Genomic DNA, 19,109 nt, shown 5'->3' with positions numbered 1-19,109 from the left:
GCCCCAAGGCATGGCCCTTCCTTTGCCCGCTACCCCAGAGGCCAGGAGAGGTGCTAGGGAGGCCCCGGGAGAGGCAGCTGGCAAGAGCCGGGCCTGGTCAGGGCTTGAAGGAGGAAGACTCACTGAGGGACAGAGCAGGTCGGCACTGGAAGCAGGAACCGGAAAAAGATGTCAGAACCGATCCCAAGAGCAGTGGTTGTATTTCTTCTCTTGGGGACCTTGCCTCGGGGACAAGCTAGATGGGGCAGCTGTCAGGGGAAAAAGCTGGTGACTGAGCACAGCCCTGCCCTTGGCCTCTCTCACCCACATCAGTTCCTTCCATTGCTTTTCTCATTCTGTGAAGGATCGATTGGCCTAGGGTCTCTGCGGAGCTCCCCCACCCCCTAAATAGGCCCTGTCTCTCACCAAAGATTTCTGGGGCTCAGAGTACTTGGTCCAGAGCAATGGTTTGGGAGAGGTAGATGGGCGGTTTCGCTCCAGGGTAAGGACCCTCTATCCTGCTCGGTTCTGAACGTCTAACATTCAGCCCCTCAGGCCTGCTCTGGCCTGGCTCCTACTGGTTGGAACCAGTCTGAATGAACCAAGTTTCTGAAAGTATTCCTGAGCCAACCTGAACTTGGGGTGCTCATAAACGGGCAGAGATGAAGTCTTGTGACCTGAACACTTGCTGGAGGTGATGCTGTGATAGGGCCAAAAATGGCCTCCCTTTCCCAGAGAAGTCTGGGAATTGCCACAGGCCTACGGTCCGTAGGAAGTGGGGTGTGGCCCTGCCCCGTGCTACATGGAGATTCCGAGCCCCATGAAACCTAAGAAACCCTCTGGGTATTCCCTGGCTGCTCTTCTTTCTCGGGAGTGACCCTGAAAGGACTGGTGCAGGCAAGCGGTTGAGATGTGGGAGGCTTGTGTGCCACAGAGCGAGCATCAATCACAACGTCCCATAATCCCTGCCCGGAGCTGAGCTTCCCGGACTCTGGGCTCTGCCCGGCCAGCCTGTCTGTGGAAGGGATTGCTGCCTTGGGACGCCCGTTCCCAGCCCCAGGATGTGCCTAAAGATAGCCGGGGCTCGGATGCCCTCTGCCCTTTGGCTTCTGCCGGCCACTGCTGGTTTGAGGCCCATAACATCTGTCCCCTGGGCTCTACCGCCCTCCGCCCCCCCCCCACCACCACAGCGGTTGCTAGAGATTCTATTCCTGCCTCTTTCTCAGTTCTGCTGATGACCTTGGGCTACTCTCTTCTCGGGCCCCAGTTTGGAAACTGAAGCCATCTCCGTTCAGGGCTTGTCTCCAGGACACAGGCTCCGAGGAGCGCCATCCCTCCTGGCTGGCAGGCGTAGGCAGCTGAGCCAACACTTTATTAGACTCTTGTGCTCCCCTAAAGGCAAAGAGCAGAGGACACTCCTTCCAGACATGCCCTCCTCTCTATGCCGTGGTAGGGGTAGAAGAGAGGCTACCGAGGGCTACGCGTGTAAGCTGCTTGGATAGTCCCAGGCCTGTGGCTTCTTCTGCCATTTGTGCCCCCGTATGTGGGGAGGGGGTAGCTAGCCCCTGCCGTGGGTTCCTTACTTCCATCCCCTTTGCCTCCGGTTTGGGTGTGAAGACATGGGTCCCCCCACTCTCCTCAGCGTCGGCAGACACCCTGTGTCATCCTTGGAGCTCCTGCCCTTTCTTCATGGGGCAGGTGCCCCGCCGAGAAGCAAGCCCCTCTTCAGCACGTGCCCAGGCCCACATGCCTGGTGCACGTGTCCCTCCCCCCACCCCCAGCCCAGATGGTCTCTGCCGGGCCAGCTCAGCTGCCTCCCTCACGCCTCAGCAGCTCCTAGGACAGGGCCACGCGAGAACCCAGCTGGCCAGGGTGCCTCCAAGCCTGGGAGCAGCTGGGATGCTTGGGGGCACCGGGGGGTGGGTGGGGTGATACTTCCATGGAGACCTAGTGCCTCTGCATACGCGTGGGGTGGGGCTGCCTGGGCTCAGAGGACAGGGAGCTGGGGGAGAGGAGCCCAGGACCGGAGAGCCCCGCCGGGTCAGCTCTAACCACACGGCCTCACACCAAGGTCACAAGCTGGCTGATTCAGGCCCCTCTCCCTGCCTGCTCCCCACTGGCACAGAGTCTTGGGCAACAGAGGCCTTGGTGAGCCTCGTTGGCCTCTCCCCGTGTCTTTGAGCACGCTGGCTGCTCCTGCCATTGGGAAACCTTGTGATGCATAAGAGCAGAGTCACCTGGGCTAGGGCCGTGAGTGCCAGAGATCTAATCATCCCAGAAGGCTTTGCAAGCACCACAGGCCACCGGGGGCTGCCGCGCCCTGACCTGTTCTGTTCTGCTTTTTTTTTTTTCAAAGATTTTATTTATTTATTTGAGAGAGAGAATGAGAGAGAGAGAGCACATGAGAGGGAAGAGGGTCAGAGGGAGAAGCAGACCCCCTGCCGAGCAGGGAGCCCAATGCGGGACTCGATCCCGGGACTCCAGGATCATGACCTGAGCCGAAGGCAGTTGCTTAACCAACTGAGCCACCCAGGCGCCCCTGTTCTGCTTTGATAGGATTTGTACACCTCTTATCTGCACCATCCATTGCAGGGCCTGGCACACAGTGGGTGCTCCCCCAGCCCACATCCTGGCATGTAGCAAGTGCTCAGCTAATACGGGTTTGGCACTCGCTGGGAGTTTACCAAGTACAGGGTTTGGCCCACGTTGGGCATTTCCTAGGTGAAGAGCCTGTCGACGACTGGGCCCTCACCTGGCACAAGCCCCGGCATATGGGAGGTGCTCACCTAGGACATACTTGCCGCACAGTGGGCACCCGTCTGTCATAGTGCCAGGCGCACGGTGGGCGCTCCCCCAGCTCCTGGCTGGGCATCCATTGGGTGCTCGCCTGGCAACAGAATTTGGCCTACATGGGCTTCTCCTCTAGTGCAGGACCTCGCCCCACCGCAGGGGCTCACTGGCATTGGGTGGATATAAAGTAGGTGCTCTCTTCACACAGGCCTGGCACACTGTGGATTCTTCTAGCATCTGACTCTGCGCATAGTGGGGCCTCTGCTAACACAGGTCCTGGTGGTACAGTGCGTGCTTTCTAGGCACAGGGGCTGGCACACAGTAGGGACTCTCCCAGCTCAGGGACTGGCACAGAGTGGGCCCTCTCCTTATATAAGGCCTAGCACGGAGGGGGGCTCTCTTAGCCGGGACAGCCTGAGCTACGACCTAGATGATCAACCAGGTGACCGGAGATGTGTAACTACACCCTCCCAGGGAAATGGACAATATCTAGACCCAGTGTTCCTCAGGCCTCCTCTCTGGACCTAAGATCCTGCCTCCCTTCCCCTTGGTCTGCTTCCCCTCCCCACCCTCCCTGGAGCACACCTGCTCAGTCCTGTGCCCTCCCCTCCCCTCACACAGCTTCCCTGCAGCCCTCCCCCTGCTCAGTCCTAGCTCGGCAGGACCTTCCCCCTGGAGGCACAGGGCACAACAAAGCAACTAGATTCCTTGCCCCTCTGGAGACATGCCCACTCTTATTAAGAAAGTCAGAGGCGGGGGCTGGGGGAGTCGGCCTCCCAAAGTGGGGCTGGAGCAGCTGGATCCCACTAATGAGGCCTCATTACGGCCAGGGCCCAGCTGGGCTGCTGCCGCCTCCTGTCCCCATGGCCGGGGCCAGAGAAAGCCGTCCAGCCAGGGCTGTCTGTTCTGGGCACCCTGCCCAGGCCAGGGCAGCCAGAGCCCAGAGCCCACCCTGGGTGGAAGTGAGCATTTGGGCATCATGGGTGACTGGGCCTTCCTGAAGCCAGTGGCCCAGCCAGGGCTTTGGCCCACAGTCTGTGTGCGCAGGAAGTCAGCGGAGCGTGTCTGGGGACCTGGCTGCATGAGGCTGGCCCAGTGAGAGGCTGAGTCAGTGGGGTCTCAGACCATTCTTAGGTGACTTGCTTGAGCCAAGGCTGGTCTCTGTCTACCCCCCAAAATGGGGATAATAAGGTATCTACATCAAGGCATTTGCGGGCAGGCGGGGGGGGGGGGGATTAAATGAATGAATATATGTAAAGTGTTTAGGACAGTGTCTGGCTCATAGTAAGCACTTAATATGTATTATCTATTACTATTAGTGCTAATTCTCACTCGATTTGATGATGGGTGGATATTATTCCTATTTCAGAGATGAGGAAACTAAGACCAGACACGTTAAGTGACTTGCCTAAGGCTATATATGGTGAGAAACTGGCAGTGCTGGGGTTTAAACCAGGTCCATCTGACTCTAAACTTGTGCCCTTTTTTTTTAAAGCCATCCTAAAAAAAAAACAAACCATCCTGACATGTTCCCTTTGAGGTCACCATACTTACCAAACTCACAGAAAAGCTAGGTTTTCTTTACAGCAGAATTCATGCATGCTTCCATTTGGTGGGTGCTTGCTAAGATCCTACCATGTACCAGGCCCTCTGCCAACCTATCAATTTCCAAAGAGAGGTCCGCCTTCCTGGGGCCAGAACCCTCGTGCCTACCTTCCTGGCCACTGGTCTGTGGTATCTCAGCATCAGCTGGAGACTGACCCGTGAGTGTGGCCTCAGGGAAGTGGGACTGGATGGGTCTGAGTGACGTCCGCCCCACTGACGGTGACACCTGCTGGACTGGACCCAGCCCGTGCAGCACATCCTCCCGGAGCAACTCCCCAGGCCCTGGGCAAGGCAGTACAGATCTCCGAGGCTCCTATCCTGTGGCTCCACCTTTGCCTGGACTCTGTGGTGACCACTCTCTGGGCCAGTGCCATCTTTCTTTTTTGTTTTTTAAGATTTTATTCATTTATTTGACAGAGAGAGAGAGAGCGAGAGCAGGAACACAACCAGGGGGAGTGAGGGAGAGGGAGAAGCGGGCTCCCCGCTCAACAGGGAGCCCGATGTGGGGCTCGATCCCAGGACCCTGGGATCATGACCTGAGCTGAAGGCAGACGCTTAATGACTGAGCCACCCAGGCGCCCCTAGTGCCATCTTTCTTAGGACAGGTGACCTTGCAGTTCCCCGGGCCAGATCTTTCTTGCGTGGTCAGCCACATTCTTCTGTGAACACACTCAATCATCTTGGCTGGTTGAGGGTCTCCAACTCCTGCGGGGGGAGGGAGGCAACAGCTCCAGAGCCCACCATCCCCCCGCCCACACCACTCTAAGAAGTCTAAGATGCTTTGGTAGTGCCCTGTGGACTATGCCCCCCCTTCTTCCTGCCCTTCACCAAGTCTAGTGCCCAGTGGCTCCCAACCACCCTACCAGGGGCCCACCAAGTGGCAGGCCTGGGAGCTCAGAAGCATCTGGGCCCCGAGGCCGCTCACTCTCTCCCGAGCTCGCTCTGCCTCACTCTGTGGTTGTGAGTATGTGTGTGTGTGTTTTGTTCCAATAACTTGCTGGGAACAAGGGAAAAACACAACAAACCCCACGCCTCGCTCTAGCTCTGGAGCACCCGCGCTGGGCTGCATGGGGACTGGCCGGAGGGGGAGGGCCAGGGAGGGGTAGGCAGAGCTGCGGGAGGAGATGAGGTGAGAGTAATTGCAGCGGGAGAGGCAGGGGATGTGGAGCTGGCAGAGGTGTGAATGAGAGCGGAGACAGGCGCGCTCCGCTCTGAGTGCTCATCCTGGGATGGCCTCGGCTCATGGACCTGTGGCCCCCTCCTCCCCAGGACAGGTCAGTCACCTTCCAGAAGGTTGAGCCCCCTCCCTGGAGCCAGGCGGTCTGGGAGGCTGGGCTGGGGGGTGGGGAGAGGGGCTGAGTGGTCTGTGCCAGGGAGGGGCAGGCCCAGCCAGCCAGGGAGACAGACACCAGCAAAAGTGACCCAGAAAGTTGCAAGTGTGCGAAGGAGTGCAGGAAGAGTTAGCTGTGCGGTGGGGGGCCTGGGGGAGGAGAGTGGGGGGGGGTGAGTGCTCCCCCAGCCCAAGGACCTGCTGAGAATCTGCTCTGTGTATCAAAGCTGCATTGTCCTAGCTCCCGGGGAGACGGGCCGGAGGTGCCCAGGAATTGTACTAATCAATACAGCCCCATTGTCCGTGCCACGGCAGTTACTCCTATGGGGAGAGTGAGCAAGGGGGCAGGGGGACGTGGTACATGGACTCAGCAGTGATGGTGGGGGAAGAGGATGGGATGGGGGTCTCAGGTGGGAGGAGAGAGAGACCCCAGAGAACGTTCACCAGTGTCCACGGCAAGTGCCCGGACGGTGTGGGCACCCATGTGGCCTCATCCCTAGAAGCTGGGGATGGGCACAGATGTCGGGGACAATGGGGCTGATGGCAGCAAGTGTGAAGGGACAGGGAGAGCCATCCTCCCCGCCCGGTAGAGCATTCTGATTTGACCTTCAGAAGGCAAGAGAAGGAATGTCTTCTGGGAAGACCTGGGTTGGGTCCGGGAGAAACATTATGCAGGACTGCCCTCAAACCTCAGAACTGCCAGGGTCACAGACCAAAGCCACTTCCCCGAGTGCCAGCCCCACTGCCAACTGTCTGGGGTAGAGACTGCCCACAGCTGCTGCGTGTGAGGCAGGGCTGCCGGGCTTCTCCAGGGCTAGAGGCAGGACCCACCCAGTGTCCGCCATCACTGCTCCCCAGGGCCTGGAGCAGAGCCTGGCGAGCCTGGGGTGCATCTTCTGTCTGCTCCCTGCAGTGTTGGCAGGTCTCTCCCCACCAATCAGGGCTCTGGGCGGAACAGCACAGGGCATGCCCTTGCCTCTCTCACCTGCTCTACGAAGGCTTGGACTCCTGACAGGTGCCCAGAGCTTGCTCTGAAGCTTTCCTGGAGGCAAGAGGCACTAACAGCCCCTGGGTACTGCTTGGCCTAGGGCAGATTTTCCCATGGTCCTGCTCCTTCACCCCTGGCCCCTGACTCTTTCCCAGATCTGGATCAGCGAGGCCAGATAAAGGACAGAAGGCTCTGTCTTGCAGGGCGGGTGCTACCTAAGGGCCAGCCTGGTCCCTGGACCAAGGGGAGAGAACTTGGGGGAAGAAGAATCTAAGGGTGTGGGGAGGTCGTGGGGTCTTTTAAGGCAGCCACAATTTACTGTAATGGCAATTCTGCCTGAATTCCCTGATAGGGCTCAGAGAAAGTTGCCGGTGATCTGGATTTGGCTCAAGGTCAGTCTGGGATGTGGGGTCTTGTCTGTCCTCCTGAAAGTTTGTCTTGGATGGGACTTCATCCCATGAGCAAACCCCAGGGCTGCAGAGTTCTGAACAAGAGGCCTTCTAGATCCCAGCGGGGCCCGCCCAGCCAGGCGGCTCCAGGATTCTTCAGTGTCCACCGAGAGCAGGAGGAGGGAGCTCACAATTCACAAAAATATCCAGTGGACACTGGTCTGGGAGGGTGGGAGTGAGGAGCCAGAGGAGAGCCATAGCCCAGGGTAGAAATCTGGGCTCTGTCCAAGTCTGTGCATGAAGAAAGGAGGGGGTGCATCCCATGCGGGTGGTCACCTCTGGGAGGGGGCTCTGCGGCTTTGTTTCCTCTTTACTCTTTGCTGTAGGTTCCCATTTTTTTTGGTGATAAGCTTAAAATGCTTTTATAATTAGAAGAAAAGCAATAACTTTTTTTTTAAGGATTTTATTTATTTATTTGACGGAGAGAGACACAGCGAGAGAGGGAACACAAGCAGGGGGAGCAGGAGAGGGAGAAGCAGACTTCCCGCTGAGCAGGGAGCCTGATGCGGGGCTCGATCCCAGGACCCTGGGATCATGACCTGAGTTGAAGGCAGACGCTTAACGACTGAGCCACCCAGGCGCCCCAACAATAACATTTTTAAAAAGTCATTTAGAAAGTTAGTGGGAACTAATGGAAGATTCAGGAGAGAGTCAGGAATAGGAAAATTCCAGGCAAGGCAGAACTACAGAGATTAGTAGATCTACTGAGGTTGCCTAGTCTGTCCACTGATTTTATAGTTAAGGACGCTGAGTTGCAGGGAGTGGAAATGACTTGCCCAGAGTCGCTGGGGGAGCAGGCTCTAGAATGCTGGGGTTCTCATGCCTGGCGCAGGGTCCTGCGCTGCCAAGCGCAAGGCATGGTGGGGAGATCTGGATTCTGCCCTCAGAGCTGAACACCCCTCATTCCAGGAGCTCATCCAGAGCAGGGACTAAGCCAGGCACAAGGCTATGTAAAGGACTTATGTAAGTGATTGCTCTGTATGGCTCACTCGGCTAGGCAGGCACGGGGTGGGAGGTCACGAGTCCTTGTGTGGGACTGGACCCTGCTGCCTTAAGGACTGCTCCTAAGGGGAAGGGCATCTGTGCATGTGTGGTCTTTTTTTTTAAAGATTTTATTTATTTATTTGACAGAGAGCACAAGTAGGCAGAGTGGCAGGCAGAGGGAGAGGGAGAAGCAGGCTCTCCACTGAGCAGGGAGCCGGACGGGGGGCTCGATCCCAGGACCCCAGGATCATGACCTGAGCCGAAGGCAGCCGCTTAACCGACAGAGCCACCCAGGCGCCCTGCGTGTGTGGTCTTATGTGAGGGTCTTATGTGCGTGTGTCTTTGTATGGTGGGCATCATGGAGGATGATCAGCCAGCTTACCCCACTCAACCATGGAAAGAAAGCCCCAAAGCCTGCCTTCTACCCAACTTGGGGAGCTCGGGCACAGGGCAGGGCTGTCCCTATCCTGGAGACCACCGATCATGCCCATGGCCATGGAGTCTCAGGTGAGGGCTGGGGCTATCCAGGGAGCCTGGGGAGGAAGCACCAGCCCCCTGTGGTTTAATTCATCACCCAGGTGTGAGCAAGGGAGGAAGGGAGAGCAGCGAGGGGCAGATAGTGAAAGATGGGTGATGGGCAGGAGAAGCCTGGAGCCCGGCCAGTCGGCAGGGCTGAGCTGGGTTAGGCAGACGGGCCGCCGGTCTGGCTGAAACTGTGAGCACAAAGGGGTTCTTTCGTGGGTGCCCGAGAGCCGACGTCCACTGCAGGGACAGGTCTGATCAGTGGTACAGGTGTCCACCCAGCAGAACAAGAAAATGAGCGGCTTAGGCTAGGGAAGAGGGTGCAAGGAGAACAAAATCGAGGCAGTGCTGGAAAAGCTCGCCAGCTGTGGGTCTCGCTGCCCAGGAAGGCAGCGGCCGGGAGTGCCCAGGGGAGAGCAGAGAGGGGAACTGGAGCCTCCAGAAGCCCCGCAGAGCATTTTGGAGATCCTTTCCTCTAGCATACTTGGAGAAAGGGGGGCTTGCTATGTCCTCGGCAGAGAGCCGAGCCCTCACCAGCCAAGTCACCTGAACGTAGCTCGCACTAGAACGGAAGTCAGAGGCCTGGCCATGGCTCCCATGGTGACCTCCCAGCCACTGCTCTGGGAGTCGGCCCCACGGTGCTGAGACGCAGGCCTGGGAGCCAGAATCGGGGCGCTTCTCACGCGGCTTGCAGAGTGTCGCTGACCCCCAGCTCCTTCTGCACCGCAGAGCCCTAGTGTGGTCAGGAACTCCCACCAGAGCCCCATCCCCGGCTCCCTGCCCCGGGCCCCAGTCTCAGGGCTCCCGCCTCCCGAGTCGTGAGTTGTGGCCACATGGCCGAAGTGGTTAGCGCAAGGCCCAGTGGTGTGCCGCGCATTAACTGAGCAGAGCTGGCTCCTGAGGGCTCAGTCAAGTGGAGGCCTGGGGGCACCCCCATGCTCACTGTCCCCCTCGATGCCAGGGAAGGAGCAGAGCTCAGAAATCCCGGTCGGGTCCCGCTGCTCTTGGTTTGGGGGGGCGGTGCCTCAGCCTTCAAGCCTTGGGGACCTCGGCCTCTGCAAGGAGCCCTGCCTTTGCCCTGCCAATGAAACCCTCCTGGCCCCTCGGGTGTCTCTTTTACAGCTGTGAGCACTGCTTCGTGACCCCACCCATTTACTCTGCAGCTGCCAGTCTCCCATTGTGCCCCTAAGTAAACAAGCCTTGGACAGAATAAAACTGTTATTGTAGGGTCAACATATAGGAGCCCTATTTGGCCGAGATTTGTTTGGGAATGCAGAAGCTGTCCCCAAGCCGGCCTCACACCCTCTGAAAAAATGCCCCTGCCCGGACCGTGCAGAATTGCTAGGCCTGTCCCCCAGAAGGCCTTCGGAGGTGGTGACAGCCTTAGGCAAGATTCTGTATGGGCCTGTCCCAGAGGGCACACTCAGGCTGTGAGCCACCCACTCTCCCAGAGCCAGACTGGCCCTCAAGCCCCTTCATCAGGGAAGCCTTCCCGACCTCACCCTGCGTGCCCCCCGCCTGGCCTCCTTCCATATACCCTTGTGCCTTGAGAACTTGCGCTTTGTGGTCACCTCGCGGCTGCAATATAAAAATCATGGATTTGCTTCTGTCATTGATGGCTTGCTCCTCCACTGATTTCGAGTTCTGAGTGCGTAGGCGTGTCTGTTTAGCTCACTGCTGGATTCCCAATGCCTGGTGCAGGGCCTGGCACACAGTAGGTGTTAGTAAATCCCCGTGGTTGCGGGAATGAACGCATGCAGGCTCTCTCAGCCTGTCAGTTCACTCTGCGTGCGCCTCGAAGGGGACTGGACCCCAGTTCTCGGTGCTGTGCCCCCAAACCTCCTTGGAGGGTGTGAAGGTCAGTGTCTCCTCTGGGGGCGATGCCAGGTTGGGTGTACAGGATGGTTACTCCACAGGGTGTCTGTGCTTTGGTGGCAAGCCGAAATATGCCCACTGCGGGAACAAGGGGTACGTGGCTGGGGCCTTCACTGGGCACTGGTGCCTCCCGAGTCTGCATTCCCAAATAGGCCTTTCTGGAAAGCGCACAGGTCCCAGTGAAGCCATTCCTCCTCTCTGCATTTGTCGGTCCGTGTCAGGATCCGGCAACATTTCAAAGCACCAGACCTCTTTGTTTATTGGCCAGTGTGACTGTTGTCCTTGAATATGTCTCTTTCAAGCTGGGGTCCAGTGTCACTTCAGCAGCGTCCCTCAGAAGCCATGCTGCTCTGTCTCCAATCCTGGTGTCCTCCAGGGACTCCTGTCTGTTTCTCTCAAGGGAATAGCCCATCTCCCAGAGGCTGTCTCTGTCACTCTGTGCTTCTCTGCTGGTGATTCTCAGGGTCCCTAGTCTCCTAGCGAGAGCCCCCGACCCCTCAGGCTCTCACTCAGGGTGGCTTGATTTCCTGTCACCCTGGGAGGGGGTGGAAGGGCCATGGCATGGGGAAGGGGCATATTTACACTTGTAAAGGGACTTGCTGAGCCAGTTCCAGCTGTGGGGTTGGGGTTCAAAAGGGGCTGTCCTCAGTGGGGCCTCAGGCCACCCAGCCCAGCCCTGCGGGCCTCCCCCCCACCCCCGCCCCCGCCCAGGGCAGACCCAGCTTCCTTTCCTTGGGGCAAATTCCCCTCATCAGCCCCTCCTGGCCAGCCCCCTCCTCGTCCGCAGCCCACCCCCTCTCAGCTCAGAGACCTTTTTCCGGAGTCCCTCCCTCTGTTTCCCCTAGCAGAGTCTATCCTCCAAGTCTGGCGTGGTGCCTACAACTCTGGTCTCCTCCCCCAGCTCATGGCCAGCACCACCCAGCCCAGGTCGGCTTCCCCAGGGCCCCCTCCCCGGCTATGGGCAATATAGATGGCTCCCCTGGGTCCTCCCATCCTGAGCCCCAGAACGCCCTCCCCAAGTCCGGCCCAGCTCAGTTAGTAGCCCCCCGTCTCCCGCCTCACAGCCCTGCCCATCCTGTGCCCCCAGGAAAGCGCCTTCAGCTGGGGGAAGGGTCGGGCATCCCCTCCCCCACACCGCCTGCCCGTGGGCGGCGGCGTGCTCAGCCTGGTGATGTGGTAGTCGCGGGTGGGGGGTGCTGTCTGGACACAGGCCCCTTTGTGCCCAGCCCGACTTGGCTGCTTGGTATGAGGCTCAGCTGCTCCCAGATCCTCACCCAGAGGGGAGAGGGGAGGCTTTGGAGGGGCTGGGGCTGGGGGGCTCTGGACTTGGGCTCCCTCTCAGTGTCCCACCTCTCCGATGTTGGCAGCAGCTGCTCAGGTGGGCTGGTGCCCCTGGCACAGGGTGCTGGGGGGCTGGTGAGGGAGGCCCCGCTTGGCACCCTCCAGCAGCCGCTCCTCTCTTCTCCGCTTCTCTGCCAGGCCAGCCAGCAGCTCCTGCCAGTAGAGGGGAAGCCCGGGGTGGGGGTGGGGGTGGGGGCTTGGGGGGTCCATGGTGTCCCCGCTGGGAGAGGCCCAGAGGGTCAGGCACGGGAGCACAAACCTTTCTGATGGTAGCTTCTCTCCTGTCCCCACAGAATGGTGCTGTGCCCAGCGAGGCCACCAAGAGGGACCAGAACCTCAAACGGGGCAACTGGGGCAACCAGATCGAGTTTGTACTGACGAGCGTGGGCTATGCCGTGGGCCTGGGCAATGTTTGGCGCTTCCCATACCTCTGCTATCGCAACGGGGGAGGTACCCAGTGGGCACAGGGCAGGGACCTCCCACTTAGCTAGAGCCTACCCACCAAGGCCTGGACTACCCCCTCCCTGGCACAGACCCCTCTCCAGACAGGCTGGCCTCTGGCTCTCATCTCCTTTGCCCCAATCCCTGGCTTAGGTACCCTTTACCTAATGCACAGGTCACCCCCTGACCCTGGCTGTCTGCTGTTTGGGCCTGACCCTGCTAGCCTGCTCCCTTGAGGTCAAGAGAGGTAGAAAAAGGCGCCCCAACCTCCCAAGGTTTCCTGTCTTACACCCCCTGTGTGTCAACAGCTCCCTAAATGGTTCAGGGAATTTGAGGATCCCAGCGACTTATGTTTGTGAATTTGCTTGGTGAAGCCATCAAATCCCACCCTAACATGGTGGGTCTGGGGCCTGGGTTCTGTTCAGGAAGCCTCTGCCAAATTAAAAGGCACGCTGTGGGTAGGATGCCTCAGACCCAGGCTCTTGCTCAGTGCGTGGACCACCCTCCTCTGGTCTTAGCCGATCGCAAAGGTTTTGCTGTTGGGTTCTCAGCAGGAAGAGGGTGGGACCCCCCAAGCCCGCCCTGAACCAGCCCTTTCCCTGCCTGCCAGGCGCCTTCATGTTCCCCTACTTCATCATGCTGATATTCTGCGGGATCCCTCTCTTCTTCATGGAGCTCTCCTTCGGCCAATTTGCAAGTCAGGGCTGCCTGGGGGTCTGGAGGATCAGCCCCATGTTCAAAGGTGAGGCCTGGGTGGGGTACACCGCCTCCCCCCCACACACACACACACGCATTGGCCTCTGGGGGCCTACTCACCCATCTGTACAAACACTGTCAACCCCCACGGAGCCTTGGTGCTGACCCCAAGCCCTACATCAATGGCCAAGGCCACAGATGCATGCTGGGATCCATGTTTACTTGGCCTCCGCCCTCCTCACCTACCACGTGTATACACAAAGCCCCCGGGCCCCCCAGCTCACCCCTGCTAAGGCCTTGACCTGTCCCTTCGATGGCCCCCCACAAAAGCCTACCCTGGGGGGCCCTTCAACATTAACCTTGCCTCCTTCAGCTAGATGTGTGAGGCTGCCCCCCTTCCCTCCCAGGTGTGGGCTATGGCATGATGGTGGTGTCCACGTATATTGGCATCTACTACAACGTGGTCATCTGCATCGCCTTCTACTACTTCTTCTCGTCCATGACGCACGTGCTGCCCTGGGCCTATTGCAATAACCCCTGGAACACGCCCGACTGCGCTGGGGTGCTGGACGCCTCCAACCTCACCAACGGCTCCCGGCCCGCCGCCCTGCCTGGCAACCTCTCCCACCTGCTCAACCACTCGCTCCAGAGGACCAGCCCCAGCGAGGAGTACTGGAGGTGAGGCCCCACTGGCCTCGGGCTGGGGGGGACACCTGGCGCCAAGCCTCGGCTCTCCCCCCTTGCCATCGGGCAACTTTCTGCCGACCCGGTGGGGTGCGGGGACCGGAGCCGGGCAAACTAAGGAGTTTACAGACTAGCTCAGGAGAGGAGGCTGACACAGCCGAGAATGATGGAGGGCTGGACGCTGAGTTGAGCGTCCTGACAGGGTGCAGTGAGGGAGGGCTCCAGCAGTCAGGCACGTCCGCAGGGCAGAGTCGGGGGACAGCGGGGTGTCTTCCTGGTGAGAACAGCGTGAGCAAAGGCCTCAGGTCCCAAAGGAGAAGAGGCTGGTCCTGACCCTGAGGGGAAGCTCTTCTGATGAGACTCACAGGTGTGTGGGAAACTCATGGGCCCTAAGGGAGCCTAGGAGGGGCCACCAGCCTTCCTGGAGAACTTATATGAATTAAGCGTAGACTTACCACTGCAGGGCAGAGGGAGCCGTAGAAGCTTCCTGAGCCCAGGGCTGTCATCATCAAGCCGTGCTTAGGAAAGACAGCCTGGCACTAGTATGCTCTGTGGTGAGAGAGACTGGAGTCTCGGGGCTGGCTGCAGGGAAGCTGCTGTTGGAGGTGTTCTAGAACACCTTGGCGTGAGGGCGCAGGGGGACGTCCTGAAGGAAACCCCCCATGTCCTGTTGGGGAACTGGTGGGGAGAGAGTGTTGGGGGCCTGTGGGTAAGCCATGTTAATTCATTCCATATCTACAGGGTCTGCTCTGCCAGGCCCTAGGTACCCATGGGGTCTGAAGAGCCCTGAGCCCCTCGCCTGAGGAGTCCACAGTCCTGAGGGGGGTCATATTAGGGCAGGTGCTCAGGGGTGTGGTAGGGGCACAAAGACGGGGTGGTCAGTTCTGAGGGACGGGGCCGTGAGGAGGTGGTCCGGAAGGCTTCCCTAGGAGGGAGGAGGGAGGTGTAGAAGGGTTGGGAGAGACGTGGGCAGGAAGGCCGTGGCCACGAGGTGGCGAACTGGAGACAGGTGGGACGGGAGAGGCCAGAGGCATCATAAGGCACAGGGCTTCCCAGGCCAGGCTGAGGTTTGAAGTTTCTCCACCAAGTGGTAGAGAGCCAGAGGCGAGATGGCTGAGGCCCCGGGGAGACGGAAGTCCTAGCGGGTCAGAATCCTCTGAGCCTGGTCCCGGTGCTCCGACCCCGCAGGGCCCGGCTTCCCTGCACCAGCCGCTGTGCTGTGTCACTGACATTCAAAGACAGCTCGGATGTGGTCATTATCCACAGGGCTCGCGGTGTAGACAACAGCGAGGGGCAGGCAAAATTACCTCCAGGCCGACTCAGTCCCTCAGTCGCTGGACAGATCATTTCTCGAGCACCTAGTAGGTACCAGACACTGCCCTCGGAAGGGAGACAGCGTGAGGAGTAAGACACTCGGCTCCTGCCCTCGTGGAGGTCCCATCTACCGAGAGGACTAAGCAGTTTACTGCACAGTTAGGTATTCTACTGCGTTTGAGGCATGGTGTGGTCAGGACAACTTGATCTAGACTCGGGGGGTGGGGGCAACCTGAGGAGCACAAAGCCTCACCCGCACCCACGGGGCTGCTCCAGAGCCTCTCACCCCAGCCGGTCTGCCAGGGAGGCCCAGCCGGCTAGGGCCAGCCACGACAAAGTTCTGGAGATTTTATCCAGGGCAATCAGAGGGGAATAGTCCTCAAAGAAAACTGGTCATGGGCTGGGGGGGGGGGGGCCCAATGGGTGGCCCATTGAACTCTCCTCAGTTAGGGCTGGAGTCAAGCCTGCCTCACTAGCAGCTGTCCCAGGCGGAGCTCCTTCCCAGCAGGATGGCTCCCTGCTGCCCCCTCCTGGAAACCCTGGGAAATGACCCTTGAGAGGCCTGCCCAGGCCGGCTTCAGCAAGGAAGCGAGGAGAGCAACACCACCGTTCCCCTGGGCACCTACTGTGTGCCAGGCATGTTATCTCCTATCACAGTATCCCTATTTTTCAGATTCAGAGACTGACTGATGTTCAGAGGTTAAGGAACAAGGCAGCAGCGCTGGGTCAGGAGATGTGCTTCCACTGTGCCTGGCGCCTGGTATGAATCAGGCCAATGATACTCTGCAGGTGTCCTTGGTCCACACTCTCCAACACCCCTTTGGAAAGCTGTGTGATCACATTTGAGCCCCACCACAACCTCGTTTGCTAGCTCGTGCAGGTAGTATAAAATAGTCCCGTTTACAAATGAGGGAAGCAGGTCAGAAAAAAGATTAGGAGACTCTTCTAAAGCAAGAGAAGCACAGAGGACAGATTTCTGAGCCCCAGTCTGCCTCCTGCCCACCCCCTGGCCCACGGTTTCCTCTCCCCCCCTAGCCCTTCAGTCTTGTTTTACGATCCTCTGCGTGCTGGTCTGATTCCGGCCCATAGGCGCTAAGTAACGACGAGGCTCTCACCTCCACAGCCTGTGGTGCACAGCAGAGCACCTGAAACCCAGTGGGACTCAGGCCCCAGCACCCTGCTCCCAGCGTCTTCATGGCAGCTCTGGGGTAGCACAGACCTCACTCAGATTGCGGCTCTGTCACTCATCAGCTGTCTGGCCTTGGGAGATCGATCACCAAACCTCTCTAAGTCATAGCTGTTTGTCCATTAAATGGGAGGGGTCGCAACACCTACCTTGTTGTTATAAAGAGGGAATGAGATCATGCGGCATCACTCCGAAGAACAGGGACGGGCGCTCAGGAAGCACAGTGATGCCTGCCGACAGGCTCCAGCCGCTGCTGGAGACACAAAGAAACACATTAGGCTGTTTTGTGATCACTGGGCTGGAGCAATTAAAAAATAATGCAGAATAATTCCAGAGATGTTATGCATCGAGAGCCAACTTGTAAATATGCTGGGTTCCAAGAGTTCTTAGGTTAATTGATCTCAAAAGCACATGGTCCCAAAACAAAACGAAAAACTAAATATGGTGCCATAAAAAGAGAGGTAGAATTCACTACTTGGTACCCAGGCTAGCATTCTAAACTTTTTAACCCCCCGGTATTGTAATGCTGTGCCCTTGCAAATCATATAAATGATTTAAACATAATCAGATAAAATACCACCAGTTTAACATATATAATTAGACAAAGTTAAAAAAAATCTTTTGAACAAGAAGTGGTTTCTTTTCGTGGAATGCTATTGGCTGAAGTAAAGCAGCTCTGAGTAAGCAGCAGAAGGACCCTGTGGCTATTCTGGAAGGCTTCCAGCACGCAAGTGCCCTGAGTAGGTGTGCCCGGTTGGGTGGGGTCTGGGCAGCCCGGAGCCCCCAGCCCAGTTGCCTTCAGCTTTGAGTGACCTTGTCTGCTTACCTCAATAGCCCCAGAATACTTTTTCTGTGTGCTATGAAGGAAAAAAGATTGGAAAGCACTGTCGAAGGGGACCAGGTGACTCTTGCTGGTGGTCCCACAGCTCCTGAACTTCTGCCATCCCCTTGCCTTTGGTTCCCCCATTGACTAAAAGCCTGGAGTTGGGCACGTGTTGGACAGCGCCCTCTTCAGGTCGTGGTGCGAAGGGCGGCCTCCAGGGAATTTCTGAGGCTGCGGAGAGGCAGGCCCGCCCCGCAAACACCAAATCCCAGGCCTGGCATCATTGTCCCATGAGGGGACAGAGTAACATCGCATCACAAGGTATTAAAAACGTTGCCATGAGGTTTGAGAACTGACTTGGGAAAGAAAGTGCGAATAGCTGAGAATGATAGAGGACAGCCTCTGAGCTATCCTGAGAGGTCCTAGCTGTAAAAAGGGACAGAAGGGAGCCTGTATTTACCTAAATCCAGCTACAGATTATGCTAGGTTGGTGTTATTATGCCCATTTTACAGATGAAGAAACTGAGGCTCAAGAGCTTACCTCTTGCTCATGACTTCTAGCCTGGATAATTGCAACAACCAGGCTGGTGTCCGCTCCCAGGTTCTCTCCTTTCTACCTCCAGATCCATTTACCACAATTTTCACTCACTCATTCATTCATTCATTCAACAAATATCTTTTGAGTACTGCTCTGTGCCAGGCACTTTGCTAGGCACTGGGGGCGCTGGGTACTCCTGCCTTTCTAGAAAATGGATGACAAACAAAATAAATAGGTTAAAAGAAAAAAAAAAAGGAGACATACTCTGTGGAGGAAAATCTAGCAAAAGGGGTAAGGAGTGCTGGGCAGGGGCCAGGGCTGCCATTTTAAGCAGGGTAGCCAGAAAAGGCCCCTTTGCAAAGAGGGTACCCGGAGTAAGTACCTGAAGGAGATGAGGAGGGTGAAAGCAATGCCGACAAACCCAGCTGCATAATTTGTGGGGCCCAGTGTGAAGTGGGCATATGGGGCCCCTTGTTCAAATGTATGCAGAATTTCAAGATGTCAATGGCAGAGCATTAAGCCCAGCACGAGGGCCTTCTAAGCAAGGGGCCCTGTGTGACTGCACACGCCTCACACCCGTGTGTACATGTGGATATTTGGGGAAAGAGCCTCCAGACAGAGGAAAAGCTCGTGCGTGCAAAGGCCCTGAGGGAGGGGCATGCCTGGCATGATTCAGGAACCACGAGGAGCCCAGTGCAGCTGGGGCAGTGAGCAGTGCGTCAAGTGGGAGGACAGGAGACCAGAGGGGTGGCAGGTTGGGGACAACGGACCACTATGGGCCTCGCAGCCACTGCAAGGACTTAGGCTTTTCCCTGGTGAGAGATGGGAGCCGCTGCAAAGTTTTGAGCCAAGGAGAGTCCCTGAAAGTGCTCTTACCAAACCCTTCAAAAGCTTCCCATTGCTCGCAGGATAAAATTCAAACTTCTCAGCCTTGCCTTCATGGCTTCTTATAATCTGGCTTCTTCCTATCCTTCACCCTTCTCTCTTCCCTTTACCTTCTGTCCCAGCCTTGCCGAGCTGCTGACAGACCCAGCCAGGCTAGCCATGTTCTTTCACGATCCCCTGTCCTGCTGAGCGCTGCTCCCTCAGCCTGGCATGTGCTGCTTCTTCTCTTCACCCACTTGCTCCCATTCCTCAAACCTTAGCTCAAGCCTCACCTCTTCTGGGAAGCCTTCCAGTGTGCCCCTCCACCACCCTTCCAGTGGTGTCCATATGCCGGATCCAGGTCTCTATGCCCAGCACCTTGCACAGGGCCCGGCACATAAGTGTCCAGTTGATTGAAAAGGCACTGCTGGGGCGGTGTAGGGCACCAGATAGAGCCACACATACACAGGGGAGGAATTCGGGTTCAAGCCTAGGCCTGCATGCTCCAGAGCCTCCAATCTTTATTCAGCACTCCACCGCCTCCCTCAGTTCATCAGGGATGGAGAAGGCTAGTGTGGGTGAAGAGTTCACAGAAGGCTTCCTGGAGGTGGTGACACCTGATAGGATGTGTCTGGTCTAGAGGAGAAGGCATTACTAAAGGGAGAAATGCACAAGCCAGGGCCTGGGATGGGCCGGAATA

General features: G+C 57.7%; 1 protein-coding gene across 3 annotated transcripts in view; it reads left to right on the top strand.

Annotated features, from left to right (window-relative positions):
- SLC6A9 (solute carrier family 6 member 9) overlaps nt 1-19,109 on the top strand; it is a 32,093-nt gene that overhangs the window by 6,481 nt on the left and 6,503 nt on the right. The window contains exons 3-5 of one of the 3 annotated variants that reach the window (XM_021683822.1): nt 12,157-12,313; nt 12,915-13,046; nt 13,408-13,678. In XM_021683822.1, the coding sequence (XP_021539497.1) occupies nt 12,157-12,313; nt 12,915-13,046; nt 13,408-13,678 (560 nt within the window). Of the gene's footprint in view, nt 1-12,156; nt 12,314-12,914; nt 13,047-13,407; nt 13,679-19,109 lie in introns of those variants that run through there. The other 2 variants (XM_021683824.1, XM_021683823.1) reach the window with 2 other exon arrangements.

This window comes from Neomonachus schauinslandi, chromosome 4 (genome assembly GCF_002201575.2).
Source record: "Neomonachus schauinslandi chromosome 4, ASM220157v2, whole genome shotgun sequence".
NCBI lineage: Eukaryota > Metazoa > Chordata > Mammalia > Carnivora > Phocidae > Neomonachus > Neomonachus schauinslandi.
The sequence above is the reverse complement of the archived record's forward strand: the minus strand, read 5'-3'. Positions and strand labels throughout refer to the sequence as shown.